The following is a 17,379-nucleotide window of genomic DNA, read 5'->3' on the forward strand; positions in this document are numbered from 1 at the left end:
GCAGTCAATTTTCTTTTATGTGCTTTTGTTTTGTGTGTGTGGTGTGTTCTGGTGCTGTTTTTATTGGTGCTGAACATATTTTTCGTTTTTGGTTTTGCTTACTTTGAGGCGTGTGTTTTTAGCTGAGCCAGGGTTGTCGAGCGCTCTCATTATTTTGAATATTTATTACTAAATTAAATAAATTATTATCACATTTTATTTTATTTTTTCATAATTAGTTAAGCAAATATTTTTTATAATAATTTTGGTGTTTATATATGTGTATTCTTTTTTTATGAATTTATCAAAAGGAATAAATTTTACTGTAATTATTGTTTTTTATTATTTATTATTGGGCGGCCTTTATATATATATTTGATATATTTTATGCATATAAAATATATATTTGAGTTTTATTTTTTTTTTATGAAATTATAAAAAATAAAAAAAAAATTAATAATTACAACATTTTTATATGTTAATTACTATAATAATTTATTTTTATTAATTATTAGGTATTCTTTATTATTAATAAAACAGTGTGAGTGTATTTAAAGTAGTACAGTAACAATCTCTATCGCACTCTCTCTCTCCCTTCTAGGATTGCCTGCCATGCACAAGCAAATCATCTTAAAAGTTCAACGAGAAAATTTTCTGGCTCTGTTAAATTTTTGTTTAAGCTTGTTCTTAAAAGTAGAACCAAAACAATATATTTGGACTTAGTTAAATTTACGGGATCTTTAATATTCTAAATAAGCATCAACAGCCGAGGAGATTTAGTCAAGCTAGAAGCTGCTTTAAACGCTGTACTAATTTATTTAAAAAATAAATAATAAATAAATAATCCCACTACTTTGTATTACTTTACCAGAGAATTCAATTTAAAAACAAAACCCTTCAAAAGCGTGACATCCCTAGCTAGGTGAGCTTGTATGTGAATCATCTCACACACTGATATGCCTGTGTTTTTAATACATTTTCGCTTCAACATTTTCGACAATAACAGCCCAGAGACAAAGCTAAAAAAAAAGGCGGAGAAATTACCATGCCATGCCGTACCGCTTATCAGGAAACACACATCGGCGCGGCATCAGCATCGTTTTGCTCGATGGCTCTTTGGGGAGCAACTATAGAGCGCAGCCAGCTCGCAGTGACAGTGACTAATAAAACCACACTCCCACTCGGGCGGCACTCAGCGGAAGAGCAGGAGCAGGGGAAGGTGTGGAGCTCCTGGCATTCCCACAAAAGCAATATAATAGTCAAGCCCTCTCTCGCTCTGGTAATATACAATATTTTCCGCTTTCTTTTTTTGCACAGTTTTCATTTGTTACTAAAATCATAAACAAATGTTGGTGCAGAGTTGCCCCTTGCTATCTGGGCATCCTATATGGATATGGCCCATGGCACACACACACACACAGCCTGGAACTGGCACACACACACACACACTTGGAGAGCAAATAAACTGCTCATAAAGCAAAAAATTGCAAAAAATAACAACAGCAGAGGAGCAGGAGAGCTGAGAAAAATGTAACGAAAAACAAGTAGGTATATATATTTTATATTCAATTGTAAAGACTATCAAATACCCGGTATTATAGAACATAGGGGGTTTCTATTCTCTACATTTTTGCTTTCTTGAGAGTGCTTGCTTTTCAAAAAGATCTTTTCTTAAGTGTTCTTGGTTTAAAATGTAGCGAACGAGAGAGTTTTTATTAGGCTCTCTCTCTGAGAGATATTTGCTTTATAAAATCCAAGAGTTTTATTTAAATTGTTTGACTTATTCAGTTTTCAAAGTATTAATACCCGATTTAAAAAAAGAATAATACAAAATAATACCTACGAATTTATAAACGAAACCCACAAATTTCCGGTTACAATCAGAAAATTAAAGATTAAGATTAAAAAACAAAACTTATTCATATTTGTATACAAAAAATTCGATATTTTGATTTTCAGTAACAACTCTTTTATTTTATTTTCCACCAAACCCAAAACACCCCACAAATCCTCCATCAAGGGGTATCAAAAGGAATGAGTTGCTGAATCTGTGGGTTTCTGTAGAGGCGGCTTCTGTGGGCGGTGGAAAAGGGGTGAGGGGCAGGGGCAGGGGCAGCGACTTAATCTCCATCTAAACGCAATGGAGTCGTAATAACAACAGAAAACAAATAAAAAGCGAAAAACCTACAGAGCAGAGACACAGCGATATCTGCGAATACATATGCATGATCTCTGTGTCTGTGTGTTGTCTTCATAGTTTACGTTTTTTCCACTTCATTTTATACGCTTTTCCCCCCCAAACCCCCTCTGTTTGTGAAAATGCAGGAAGCGTAGGAAAAATGGCAATTTAGTGCGCTGTGTTTTTTCCTCATTTTTCTTTTATTTCAAACTGTTGACTGACTCCTTGACTCACTCTCCGTCCCTTGTAGTCGTTACAAGGTTTTCCTTCTTCTGATTAGCCCACTTGGGTGCCATTGGAGTGCTTCATTTGATCCTTGGCCAAACTCCTAGGTTCCCCGCCTTACCATATCCATGCCCATGTCTGTGCCCTTGTCCACGTCGATGTACTTTGTACACACACGTGGTGTCCGCCGGTGTCCGCTTGTCTCCGTTTAGGTGTAGTTTCCTTGGCCGTTCCGCTCGTCTTGCTGGCCACAAATATGAGCGTGTTGGGGACAACAGAAACAGCAACAGAAATGGGGAAAAAAATGGGAGAGAACAAGAAAAAAAGTTCTATATGCTCGCCAAATGCTGACCTACAATCTGAGCTTATCAGAAGAATATACAATGTTGAATTTAATTTTTTTACTGAAACTCAATTATTTTATGAGATGTATTAATTATTTTTTAAATTAATAAGATTCTATCACCAAAAAATTTTGTAGCTTTAGCCCTTTAGATCTCAATGCACAAACCCAAAACAATATATAATTTGCAAGATGCGTAACGCCAAATAAAAAAGAGAGCTGGTTACAGGTTCTCTTTAAAATTTGTTGAAGAGAGAGGAGTAAGCGAGCTATTAAGCTACTATTATAACTACTCTCTGACTTACTCTAAAGAAATATTATTTCCAATAACTCTCCTGTAGCGCCTTTCCGAGTCTCCCTAACCGAATCCCTGTCCCCCACACGCTGCCCAGTTACAACGACTATGGTATATTATAGTGTTGTTGTCTCGCCTCATTTGTGTCCTGCTAGCTCACCATCCCAGGGCTCCTTCAGTACATTGTCGTCCTTGTTGGCCCTGTCTTTGTGGTCACTTTGCTGCTCTTCCTCCCAAGTCCTCCCAATCGTTCTTCGCACGAATAAAGAAATTCTCCGCAAAATTGCTGGCAAAGGAACAATGATTAAGTCAGGGTATCGAACGCTTCGACAACCATCCTCCCTGGAATCCTCTTACCCCTCTTTGGCCACTGTCATGGCCCTAATTTGGCCATTATCCAGGTTGATGAGATCGTAAAGTGTCGTCCGTGTTTCCTTTTTTTTCGTAAATACATTTCCCCTTGCTGTCCGGACAATTTTCAGGTCATTTAATTCAAAAGTCATATGTTGCCGGTTGGCAGTAATTGAAACCCCCGGGAGCAGGATCTGTGAAGAGTCCAGTGAATTGCATAATTTGATTAAAATATTACGACATATTTATCGTGTATTTACTTGGGGGCTCGATTTCATTTTCATTTTCGTTGGCAAATCAAATAAATTTCCAGGCCGAACGAACCGTCGTCCTGCGGTTGACCCAAGGGGAGACCGAAGCAGACAGAAAGAGAGAGAGAGGAGAAAAAGGACATACAGCACACATACTCACAGTTTTGCTGACTTGGGGATACACAGACCCCCCCAAAAAAAAAGTAGTTTTCGGTTAAAATTTACATTTTATATTAAAGTGAAGCTGGTAACGCAGCTGTCGTTTCAGTTTTTCCTCCAGGCTAAATGAGTTTTTAAGCGTCGAACCAGAGTGGTGTGTGTGTGTGTGTGTGTGTGTGGGGAGTGTGTGACACCACAAAAATCAAGGCAAAGGACCACACATGTTGCGGTATAGTGAAAACTCACTAGCCTTCCAGGCATCTAATTTCCTTATTCATTCAACGCCGCAGCTTCAATAAAAGCTCTTGCCTCTCGTCTTTTATCCGATATTTGTGCGGCTGCAACTAATTAGTGGCTGCACCTGCTCATTATCTTCATCATCATCATCATCATCGTTCTCATCCTGCACCGGAAGCCCTGTGTCAGTTCGGCACCTTTATTAATGCTCCTGCTGCCGCCATGTCATCGGATATCGCCGGCTGGCCCCTTCATCTTCTTTGGTGTCATCTGTGCTTGCCTTTTCCTCTTTTTTTTCTTCTTATTTTTATTTTATTTTTTAATTCCTTTTTTTTTGCAGCGCAAAACCCCAAACCAAACAAGCTGATAAAGTTAAAAGTTGCCTCGGGGGAGTGGAGAGTGTGTGTTGCACCGCAAAATTTAAAGGTTTACAGTGGATTTTAATGTTATGTTTAAAGGATTTTACTTTTAAAATAGATTATCAATGTCTTGTAAATTTAAAATGTTAAATAAATTAATTAAAAAAGACTTTTTTTTAATATACTCTAGGGAAAAGAATGTTATTTTACCACAGAAATCACTTGGGTTTTGAAAACTCTTAAAAATGTTAAAACAAGAATTTAAAATAGATTTAAAATTTGGTATCTACTTTCTGTAGTCTGTATTAATATCTTAATTTCCTTAATAAATATATTCCTCATTAAAATACATTTTTCTCAGTGCACTTCTCTCTTGATATGTGTGCAGCATGACGTTCCACATGCGACAAAGCACACGATTAAATTACAAAATGTCAATAACGATAACGAAATGAAATTTATTGAAACGAGTGGCGACCACACAATGGCTGCGACATACCCTGGCCACAAGCACACAAAAGGCTATAGACTCTATAGTATAGAGCTATCGCAGCTATATACGTACTATATATATATATATATATATATATATATATATATATATATATATATATATATATATATATATATATATATATATATATATCGCTATAGCCAGGACATCATCGTCATTCCCCCGTTGGTCGCGTGATAAATGATGCTGGTGTGTGTGCTTGAGTGGATGACACCTCGCTGATATATGTTTGTATATATAGAGCATACACCTACATATATGCTCCCATAGATCGGGCACAATGGCATGTCAATTAAAATGCATGATGTTGAAATCATTCGCAATTAATTCATAATTAAAACGCGACACATTATCAAAAGTGTGTGCCCACCCAGGGGAGGAGGAGTGGTAGAGAAGGCATTTACATAAATTGCGAATGAATATTTATGAGGGAGCACACTGCGTATACGTAATGCTCGCTGGACACAGACAGCGAGAGAGAGAGAGAGAGAGAGTGGGTCTGTGGAAAAGCTGTGAAAAATATAAGGCAGCCACACCTCAAGCTGCCAACGCAGGCCTGTGGAAATTTCATAGAAAATTTTGGGGGGGTACACTAAAATGCACTTAAAAGCATTTAGTTGTAGCGACAAAATTTCTGCAACATTGCAATGCGGTTTCAATGCGGGGAAATGGAAAATGGAAAATGGTAAAACTGGTGGGAGCAAGGGTAAGGGGAGTGGCCAGTGCCAAAACCCTTTTTCTGGAAATTAATGTGCGTAAATAAACAAGAAGGAGCTGGCAACTTCTGTCCTGTCCTGTTCCTTCTGTAACATAGATGAGGTCGGTTTCCCTCCCCTCTCTCACTCTCTCTCTCTCTAACTTTCGCCCCCTAAATTAGCGCCATGAAGTATGCAACAAGCTTTTGCCAAGCGCTTTTAATTTGTTCCCTGGCACTGCCATCAAATATTCATTTCTGAGGGCGCTCTCTCTTTGGAGAAGCCTCAACCTCCGCCTCCGCCTCCGCCTCAGCCTCTGCCTCACCCTCCACCTCTGCCTCCGCCTTCGCCTCCGCCTCCCCCTCAGCTTCAGTTTCAGCCTTGGCCTGGTCCTAGTTCTCCTGCTCGTCCTTAAGGGGGAAAACTTTCGGCTAATTTGCGTGAGGCAACTAAAAAACATTTTCCCCTTGTAGGCAGCGGTTGCCGCTTTGTTTCTGAACTCAAAAATTCCACAAAATTCCATTCAACTGTCATTTGTGATGGTCTCCAGTTCCCTTAAGTTGAATTTTAATTCCAGCTGCTGTCATAAGCAAATTGACTGACAAGTAATTAAAAGCGTTGGGCTGCACAAAGTCAGGTTAGCTGGAAGGAAACCCTTACCCATCCGTCTCATCATTGGATGGCTGGCTTTGATTGGGTCATAAAATTAAATAAACGGCTGACTAAATTCACTATCAAAATTGAATTCGGCAATTTGTCTCTGTGAACTGCAGCTTTCAGCTCTCAGGCCAGCTCCGTTTATTATGCAAAGGATCGAAGGAGAAGCCTGGGCAGGAGCTGGGGGCCGCCACCAAACTGTTTATGTTGCCTGCTTTGGTCCATAAAAAAAAAAAAAGAAGAAGGCGGACTGCTGCGGTTCTCCGCCGGAAATCTCATTTTGTTTGTAAATCAGCAATTTGCAGCCGGTCACAGGACGTTCTCATTCTCATTCTCATTCTCGACGTCGTTGTCGCCACAGTTTGGGCCACACCCACACACACCCAGCTACACAGAGCATAAAAATTACATTATTTTTAAATGTAATCCCTAAATGGGGTTAGTTTTTTTTTTTGAGGGTATCACAAAGTAATTTAAGGGATAAGGCTTTAGAAATGTTAATTTTCTTTGGTAAAAGTAGAGTGGCTTTGCTTATCTTATTTTATTATTAATAAAACATTAAAATGAACAATACACCATAATAAATAAATTGTAAATATATAAAAATATATTTCGTTCGTTTCGTTTTTTAAACTTTTTTTTAGATAAGTTCTTTATCAAATCTTAAATTTTAAAAATTGTTTTTCTTTCATTTAAAATATTTCCTTAATCACAAAACCTGCTTATTTTCTCTCAGTGCTCACACTCACATTTTTAAACGCTCAATAAGATTGGAAAATTGATGGCGGTATTGCTCATTGGTTTTGGGTAACGCTCAGCTCGTTACGTTACGTTGCGCTCCCCCCTTCTCCTCTCTCTTTATTCCATTCCATTTTCTGGCTACCCGTTCGCTTATCACCCCGGCAGAGGCAGGCAGGCTCCGGCTACGGCTCCGGCTCCAGAGGCCCCTCCTCTCTCTCTGGCCTGGCACTTGGAAAGTAAGTAAATCCCTCATTTTCAGTGAAAATAAAAATTGCCCCAGCAGGCAGCGAGAGCGTAACGCAAAATAAACACATTTAAGTTGCAAATTGAATTTTGCATAATCCCGGGCGCCGTAGTAGATGCCACTTGGGTTGGGCCGGAGTCCGTCTTCGTCCTGTTCTGTGCTGTCTCCTGCGTCTGTCGCTCTCTTGTATTTTTTTGTATTTTTTTTTTTTGTGGCACACTTCACATCAGCGCATGAGACGGAATTTCTGATTAGTTGCCATGGATTCCCCTTCATCTGCTGCGGGTGTATCCCCCCCGCCATCGAAAATCCACACTCTTGTTTACTCTGCTTTGACTTTGGCGGAATTCTATTTATTTTCAAAAATTTCTTTTGGGACAATTTGCCTTCCTGCTTGCTCACCCACGCACTTTTCCACTTTCCCCATATGCATGCCACACACGCACACTTCGAGGAGGAGCGTCTCCTAGGCGTGTGATCCTGGGGGGATTTACAAAGTAGCCGCGTAATTGAATTTACTTTATACTTTGCCTGATTAGAAAAAAAAAAAACGTTGATTGGATTTCACGCAGCTCCATATGGCTAGGCAGAACTGGAGACTGGAACCTTTCGTCCTGCAAGTGGAAACTCCTCGGCGTCTAGCCTGATTCAATTAGGCCCTGCCGGCAAGGGATAGTTGTTAGTTTTTTTCCTTATAGTTTGCCTTGGCTAAGAAAATTTTTTTAAATTTATTTGGGCTCGTAAAAAGCTTATTGATAGCTAGGGGTGACTGACTTCCTCAATCAAAAATCAATTAATTTTGCTTTACAGAGAATTTTTCTTACATCTTTGTTAAATTGTAAATATAATATGATAGGTCAAGAAGGTAATCAAGAACTAACTGAAAAAAGTTAAGCTTGTAGTCAAGAGCTTTGTTTTAGCCGAGCCAAGTGACGTAAATCAGGGGTTCATTGGTGAAGGGGAAAGTCTCTTATCAACGGATTCCCGAAATCACGCGACGGCTTCCGAGGAAGCATCCGATCTAAGTTGGGATTGATAAGAGCTATTTATAACGATGACCGCACTCTCTGCGTTCTCTTTTATATATATATTTTGCAAGGAGGAGTACTTAAATACACTGAAAAAAATTTCCCGTCATTTGGAACATTAAGAACATACAATGTTAAATAGACAACAAAAAGTAGCCAGAAATGTAAACTTAGAAAATGTTTCCCGAATGTGATTTCTACACAATAAGTTAATGTTGGAAAGGGACCAAATTTAAATAATAATCCAAGCTCAATGATTAAGCCTGAAGCCCAGATAATCCTTGTAAAACCTTTGACAAATAAATATTTCTGAAAAGAAGGGAAATCCCCCATTTTTCAGTAAGTTATTGACAAGGTATTATTTTTGAAAATATAACTTTATTTAAATCAATAAATGCGAATTTTTTTAAGTTTCATTGTCCGCCTGGCAAATAAAAAAGTAAACAGAATAAATACAATGGTCATCCCCCATTTCGCCGTTATACAACTTGACGCAGTTCCACATATGGCTTCTGTCTTTTGGTTCTCCCTCACGCCACTTTAAAAATGGCGCTGGCTTGCGTGAGGCCACAGATACAAAGTGGCCCTCTTTAGCATGATCATTGATGCCTATCCAATAGGGCACATCACGAAGTTTCGGTTTAATGGCGTTAAATTCTTCTTTATTGCGAAAGGAGGCTAAGTAACCTCCCATCTCACGACACCTTCTCTCAGCAGTCTCCCAATCCGCTCTTTCTTCTACTATTCGAAAATGTCTGGTACCGAATAGCTCGAAACCGGATGGAACTGTAATCGTGGATAAAGCCGGGACTGCCGCCTTGGCTGGTTGTTGGGGGGCTGCTGTCTTATTCGATTTTGCCTGTAATTGACCTTTCACCTCGGCAGAATCTATCTTGTTCTGGACCAACTGCAGTTGATTTAGAACCGCCTGAAATTGGTTTTCAATTTTTCCCTGTACCGCAAGGAGACTTTCGCCCAGTTTAGCCTCCATCTTGGTTTGCCCCTCCTGAAGTTGTCTTTCTAGACCTTGAAGTCGTCCTTCCAGCTTATTTTCCACTCCTTGTAGTTGTCCTTCCAGCTTTAATTGCACCTCCTGAAGTTGGCTTTTCACCTCCAGTGCCTTCAGCTTCGATTTGATTTCGTTGACAGCATCGCAGACGTTCCCTTGGTTCTGGGTCTGCACAACGTCGTTCAACATAGATCGGAGTTCAGGAAGACAAATGCTATCGGACTGATTGGGACTCATATCGTCAAGTAGGAATATATAGCCAGACCGAAGGCTATTCGCCAAGGATCCATTCCATAGAGTGCAGGCGGCCAGCGCCCAAAGGAAGAAGATCCCAAAGTTTTGCATCCTTCTACTGGTAGATTGCAAGACCGTGGAAGTTAAAAGTCTGTGGTGAACTGATTCCCGAATTATTCAAAGACTTTCGAAGAGACATCGAGCTTAGGCTGGGATTGATAAGAGCTTTCTATGTATACACAAATATATAAAGAAGAGGGCACTCTCTGTGCTCGCATATACCACTACCATAGGTTTTGATGTATTAAAATTGGAGGTGTACATAAAATAAAATATGTATGTACATATGGTCGTATATTGGCAAGAAGAAATATACATTGATTTATTTTTTAGAATTCTCTTAGTTTAAGAGCTATTTGATGAATCTCTGCAGACAGTCCGATTTCTAGGGCAACAACAAATATAAATATTTGTATCTTAAATTCTCATCCCAATATTTTGGGTTCAAATAAAACTCTTTTAATTGCTACACAGAATTTTAAGCTAAGTAATACAGTTTAAAACCAAATAAATGTACACCGATATAAGTTCGGCATTAAATTAAAAACTTGCTTAAATATAAATCAATATTTTCCCAGAGAAACTCATCTGGCCAGCATGTAAACTATCTCATAAATACAATTTTCCAAAGCATATCTTAGGGGTTAAGTTTTACCCGACACCCTTGCGTTATAGTTCCCAACCGGTTATAGCAGCGACGTCATGGAAACCCTCTATCGGAGGAGAGAAAAGCATACTTACCTGGCGTAGAGGTTAACCGTGATCACGAAGGCGGTTCCTCCGGAGTGAGGCTTGGCCATTGCACCTCGGCTGAGTTGACCTCTGCGATTATTCCTAATGTGAATAACTCGTGCGTGAAATTTTTGGTAGCCGGGAATGGCGTTCGCGCCGTCCCGACCTTAAGTAATAAATGTTCAATTAAAAATAAGAAATGAGAAGTTGTGTAATATTACATCACAGATATGATGGAACGAAAAGGATCAGTTTTAAACGAATTGATTAATTAAAATGTAATTTGAAAATCACAAAAACCATATTAAAACAGCGGGATATGGTTAACCCTTAAAGTGAACAACAATAAATTGATTTTTATTAAATTCAATTTAAAATTTATGTATACAATAGGTAGTTTTATATTCGTTGGTGAGAATAGATTACTGGGTGCATGTGGTTTACTCTTCGCAGAGAAAATGCAACGAAAGTGATTTAATTTATGGCAATTACAAATTGTTATTAGAAATTTGCGGTCATCGAGTCGAGCAATGGCACAACCACAGTTAAATTAAAAATCAAAATGTGAAAATGCCAACGGCTGAAAAAGCAGGCAAAAATTATTGTTGACATAAGCCGCACTCTTCGGTATTGGTTGCTGGGCATAGAGAAAAATTATGGGGTATTATTTATAGATTTTGGAAAAAACAACTAAATAAAAATTTAATTTAATTTAATTTAAACATTTTATCTATTTTCACATTTATAAAATAAACATTCGTTTTAGTTAGTTTCTTTGGCAAAAATCCTTTAAATGCTGGAACCAATATACTTTAGTCTACATTGGTTTCTCTCAGTGTCCTTGTAAACTCCTAGTATGTCTGTAAATTGTTTGCTGTTTGCATTGGCCGCTTGTTTGTTTATTTGTTTGTTTGCGGGCTGCTCATGTGTCCTTTTGCATTATTACGACAATGACAGCGGCAGCAGCAGCATCAGCAGCAGCAGCAGCATCAGCGCATATTGTGAATGATAACAGCGAGGACAACGCCGAAGGACTCGCAGGCAATGCATAATTAAACTAACAAACACGACCATCAATTTAGCCTCTGATGGCGTCCCTCTCCCTGTCGCTCTTTGTTTTTGATGAGCCCTTGACAAAACGCTAATGAAAGAGTGACTGCCTGGCTGCGTGTTTTGCGGCATTTTAATTAATAAATGTGCATTCTCGTTGGCCCAACAACAAACTTTGCCACATTAGCTGCAATTCAACTTTATCAATAGGCTTCTAATTAACTCGCCCAAGTGGGGCGAAACTAAGGTCCTGGAGCACTTTTCTGCTTTGAGTGAGTTTGCTGATCTAGTTTTCGTGTTTTCGGTGTGTGTTTCCAATCAATTCAAAAGCAAAGTTATGTAATGCCTCTCTGCATCACGTACTTGAGTGGGTTTCTCTATAAACGAAAGGTGGTAGGGTTGTACACTCAAGAAAATAAAACATATAGGGTTTCAAAGGGTTATTATAATTTTCTAATATTAAAGTTTTGGCTTGATCTTCTAGTTAAAACCTAGAATACCCCCGACAAAATCTATAACTATTTAGATTTTAGCCTGAATATGACTCACTGCTCCAGGAAAAGTCTAGGTCTCAAGCAAACACTCGAAGGGCGTTCAAGTGCGTTGGCTGTGCGTAATTATTTCAGAATCAGAGAGGCTGGAACTTTTTTTCTGTGAGCTAAAATAAAACCCAGAGAACAGAAAGTTTGCCTTCATATTTCTCAGGCCCAGTACTTATCCAGGACCCAGTGTGGGCAGGCATAAGCAGGGATAAGTGCTCCTCCGAGTGGATGGACAGACGCGGCCATAGCCTTCATTAGAGCTGACTGAGCGAATAATAAACAAGAAGCAATCGCAGCACATCCAGCACAGTTCCGAAAGAAGAAAGTCGCTGTGGACTTTTGCTTTTTGTGTCCGTTTAAAAGCATTTCCATGCTTAAAACAAAAGGCCATTCAATAGGATTTTCCTTTATGGGACTCTGGCTGCCCAAATGCGGCTTAAGTGAGTCTCTCTCTCTCCCCTGGTTTTCTCTCGTCCACCTTTTCCAGGGAAGGCAGGACTTTCTCCATCTCCCCTTCATTATTTACAGGCTCAACCTTGGTATTTCCTCGTCCAAGAGTCGCCTTTCTGTGTTCTGTGTTCTCAGTGAAATTCTAAACCTTTTATGGCAAAAGGACGTACGTATATGCAATCCTCCTCCATACAAAACGAAGCTTTTAAAATATTCATAGAATTGCTTTAATAACGGCAAATGAGCAAGCCAGAGGAGAACGATCCAGTTCTTAGACCCAAAATGACATTTTAGGTTGGATATGCACAGGGAAAAAAAATCTGCTATATTGTGGGGACTTGAAATATTGTTTTTAGTTGATTAAAAATTATATACCTTGAATTTTAAGTCTAAAAATATATAGGCAACACATGTAAAGTAAGCCAGCTTTGGTATCTTCAATAACACAGGTACACAGCCAAAAATTTCCACGAACCATTTCAAGTTTTCCATGATATTTGGGTGCTCCTGAGTAAAAGTCCCATACAAAATTGTTTTCCATCACCTACAGGTTTCGCGGTATACCTAAGAATACAAAAAACCTATGTTTGCCGACATTTTGAATAACGTGGCCTATATAATTGGACTTACCTTTATTATTTTTGGTAGGACCTACTCTCAATACATCACGGCACTACTAAAAAATAGTCCCAATCGTGGACCATTGTCCATGTCTTTGGAATTCGACGCCAAAGTTGAAACTCCCAAAATTTTCAACATTTCTGTTATGAAAAAACAATTCTGAGAATTAAATCTTCCATGGGACTAATTTTAAATTTTCATTGAATCTATTGCTCATTGTATTCTTTAATTTCGGTTTAAAGCGTTTTCATGAGGACATTTTATTGGATTTATTAAACGAATAAAACCGATTTTTTGGTTTTATTATCTACTACTATTTGCTGTCAAATTTCAAATAAGTCAAGGCAACCTATAAAATAGTAGTAGATTTGTTTCTTTTTATATATAATATACATTTAGTTGTATATTAAATAAAAAGGTCTTCCGAACATAAAATTTTTAAGACAGCTTAGTACCCAGCGATAATCCTTACATATTTAAGTTTAGTCAAAAAGAAAAAATGTATATTATATATAAAAAGAAACTAATCTACTACTATTTAATAGGTTGCCTTGACTTATTTGAAATTTGACAGCAAATAGTAGTAGATAATAAAACCAAAAAATCGGTTTTATTCGTTTAATAAATCCAATAAAATGTCCTCATGAAAACGCTTTAAACCGAAATTAAAGAATACAATGAGCAATAGATTCAATGAAAATTTAAAATTAGTCCCATGGAAGATTTAATTCTCAGAATTGTTTTTTCATAACAGAAATGTTGAAAATTTTGGGAGTTTCAACTTTGGCGTCGAATTCCAAAGACATGGACAATGGTCCACAATTGGGACTATTTTTTAGTAGTGCCGTGATGTATTGAGAGTAGGTCCTACCAAAAATAATAAAGGTAAGTCCAATTATATAGGCCACGTTATTCAAAATGTCGGCAAACATAGGTTTTTTGTATTCTTAGGTATACCGCGAAACCTGTAGGTGATGGAAAACAATTTTGTATGGGACTTTTACTCAGGAGCACCCAAATATCATGGAAAACTTGAAATGGTTCGTGGAAATTTCACAAAGTTTAATTTTGTGTTCCTGTGTAATTCAAAGTTAAAACCTTTATTAAATATATAAAATTACTTTAAAAACCCCACTAAAAATCAGTTTTTTTCTAAACTCTCTAAGATCATCCCCTTTTCTTGCCGTGTCTAAAATTCACTTGGCTATCAAATTGTCTCTCTATCGAAGGCTGATGATGGCATATGGACTGAGCAAGGGGCTGGTGGTGGGAGTAGGCCACAGGTTATGCGACAAAAAGCAATTTTTATTTACCAGAGGGCTCTCCGTTGGCTCCGTTGGCACCGCCAACTCCTAAGCTCGTTCCGTTGACTGATTGGCGAGACGGCGCCAGAGCGCAAATACGGTAGAGCGGAGACCGGAGACCGGCGACTGGGAGACAAACGAGGCGTCCATCTCAAGTTGGAACCCTCGTACTAACCATCCCCTTATACTGGGTATGCAAATCAGGGACAACGACGACGGGCAGGAAGTTGATTAAATGACAAAATAAATAGAAAGTGAAGGATAATGTCAACATTCTAAGTGGTTTTCTTTTAAAAAGCTTAACTGACAATGAACCGCAGGGCAGCGGTCGTCCCGGCCGCCCACAGCGGCCACGGCATCAAGTTGAATAAATTATTTTTGTGACTGGCGGCGGGAATCCAAGGAGGGTGGCCCGGAGTCCTTGAGGTCGCTGTTGGATGCTACCCCTGGTGGATGCTGAGGACAGGAAATTGACTTTGATAGTGCATGAAATTTGATGATAATTTAACATTTTTCAATTTGGGTTTATGGACCCAAAACCCACGTGACAGGTACACTTGAAGAAAAGCTAAGAGACTGAGTTATAAGTTTATAAAAAATTAGTTTTAATTAAAAGTCTAACTTTGTCAGGGCGAAGCCTATGGGAATTTTCTTAGGTGATTTTGTAGATTTGGGAATTATTATCTTTGAGAGATAGACATTTTTATTTATAACAATCGATTATTATCAAGAATATCGATAAAATTATCGCTTCCAAAATGTGATAAGAATTATCGTTATATTTTATAAATCGAAAAATTTATATTAACGAAATTTATTTGATACATATCGATTTATATCGATTCATCGCAACCTTAATATATAGATTTCGGTACCGATTTTTACTACACAATTTGATTAAATGTCATTATATTTATTATATTCAAAATAGTAAAGCAGTTTTTTATATAAATAAAAAAATTATCGATAAATATCGATATTATCCAACAAAATTTAAGCCAAACAGTACAGGCGGCTCTGGTTACAGAAGTTCTTTTGATATATCACCAATTAAAAATATCAACTTATGAATCTGTATCGAATATTTAATATTTTCTATCATTTCTAAATCCTCTTAAATTTGCATCAAGTATCAAGATATTTTCAGATTTTTCCCCAGTGCCCTTTCATATGAATTTCCCTTAAAGAAAACTGGACGGATGGACGGCTAATGAGCTGGCCTTATTAAATTGAGCGTGCGGAAATGTTGGACAAAGCCAAAGTCCCTTATCTCTGACAGCGGCAAATTGTTTTACCCGCTGACAAATGCCGGGCTCTCAGCATCCCCAGTTGTTGCCATCTCTTTGAGCCGTTTTTGTGTCGCCAATTTAATTGAAAGAAATCCCCCGCTGGGAGCCTCTTTGGCGCTGTTCCTAATTGGTTGCATCCACTTGGACACACTGTCTCTCGCCCTGTCCGGGGACAAATGGCGGCGACACGTATGCATCATTAAGTCACTGGATAGAAGCCAAGTCTGTGACTCTATAGATTTATCGAGAACATGATTAGGTGGGTAACAAAGGCAATACAAGAATAAAGAATTAGTCATGGAAAATACAGAGGAAACAAACTTTTTAAAATTGTAAAAATATACATAGATAATTGTGATACTATATAGAAATAATTAAGAGAGTGAAATGTACTTAAAAAGCTCTTTTGAAATACTATATAAAATTTAATACATTGCAGACTCTTGCTGGGTTAATGCCTCTCTTTGCTGACCCCCAAAAGCTTCAGGGGTTAGTCACCATTGATAAGATCTGCCAAGAAAGCAGCTCAAGCTAAGCTTCCATCTTCAGTTTGCTGAGATTTTTTCCCGAAATTAGATCGCTCAGAAAAAATATAATGCATTTAGTTAAAGTCTTTGTTATCCTAATATATTTATGGACTGCTAGTTCTGTGAATTTTTCAGAGAAAAACAATCAATTTAGTCCACGAATTCTGGTATCTGGTATCAAGGATACAAAGGAACTGCCCATCTATGTGGTAAAGAGCTGGCTCAACGAGCTGGGCCTGATCCAACTGAAGAGCCAGATACTGCAGGTCAAGTACATGACGAGTATGAAAGGAGGAAACCTGCTTTTCGAGCTGAAGACTGACCTGCAGGCCAAGCAATTTGTGGAGACCTGGCAGACCATGCAGGAGAAGAAGAAAGGATTGTTTAGTGGCTTGAAGGCAACTCAAACGGATATAGATTTTTTTCATGATTTTCCCATAAATGAATTTGAAAAACAATGATTGTCTATTTTACTGCTAAATAATAAATAATTTGTGATTCATGCTTATGTGGCTGTCTTTTAACTGATAACACGAGTGGCAGCTGCTGCTGGGGAAAATAATTGCCAGAGGAGGATGAGCTTTTCTAGAGGCTGTGGCAGTTTCGATGCTTGTCAAACAAATTATAAGCCACAGACTCAACTCAAGTGCCTCAACGAAAGCGGTTTAACCACTTGTATGCCTCCTGCGACTCCTTCCCCCAGATCCAGTTCAATCTCGTGCTCATTTCCACAGCATCCTCTCCAGCCTTCAGCTTTCTGTTGTAAACTTTCCCTTTGCGGGAAGGGCCTGGGCATGAGAAGCCTCTGCCAAAAGCAGCTTATGGCTAATCCGCATATGGCAAATGATATAATATACATGAACCACGGAATACCAAGAGCTCGAGCTATCTGTGTGCGGGGGAACTTTCTGGGGATGCAAAACTAAAACCTGACAAAGCCATTTTCCACACACACACACACACACACACAGAGGGAGTGACACATTTTCCAATGGAGGAAAATCACTCTGAAATCCGAATCCTTGCTGCCAGTTTCGAGTGCAATTTATTATTGCTGCATGGGCAATGCACGTGAATAAATACAAATATGAGCATAAATAATAAAAACATATTAGTGCACGTTTTAATTCGTTTTTATTAAAATGCGCGCAGCTTTCGGTTGGAAAATGTGAAGGAAAAACGGTGGGAAATGCAGAGAGCTGTCTGTTCTGTTTGGTTTGCGGCATGGCTGGCTGGCTGGCTGGCTGGGGGTGTGTGGGGATACTAAAGTGAGTGGGAAGACGCACTTACATCAGTGCACAATT

General features: G+C 38.6%; 1 protein-coding gene and 1 non-coding gene across 2 annotated transcripts; one reads left to right on the forward strand and one right to left on the reverse strand.

Moving 5' to 3' along the window:
* Positions 1–8,670: 8,670 nt before the first annotated feature.
* LOC121502384 (low affinity immunoglobulin epsilon Fc receptor-like) lies at positions 8,671–10,360 on the reverse strand. Its single transcript, XM_070283493.1, has 3 exons — positions 10,302–10,360; positions 8,792–9,615; positions 8,671–8,681 (listed from the first exon to the last, which is right to left on the reverse strand). The coding sequence occupies exons 1-3, from the start codon at positions 10,358–10,360 to the stop codon at positions 8,671–8,673; spliced, it is 894 nt and encodes a 297-aa protein (XP_070139594.1).
* LOC121502501 (U1 spliceosomal RNA) lies at positions 10,294–10,458 on the forward strand. The gene has a single exon (XR_005991019.1). It is a non-coding gene; the product is annotated as a U1 spliceosomal RNA (small nuclear RNA).
* The last annotated feature ends 6,921 nt before the right edge of the window (positions 10,459–17,379 follow it).

This window comes from Drosophila kikkawai, chromosome 2L (genome assembly GCF_030179895.1).
Source record: "Drosophila kikkawai strain 14028-0561.14 chromosome 2L, DkikHiC1v2, whole genome shotgun sequence".
NCBI lineage: Eukaryota > Metazoa > Arthropoda > Insecta > Diptera > Drosophilidae > Drosophila > Drosophila kikkawai.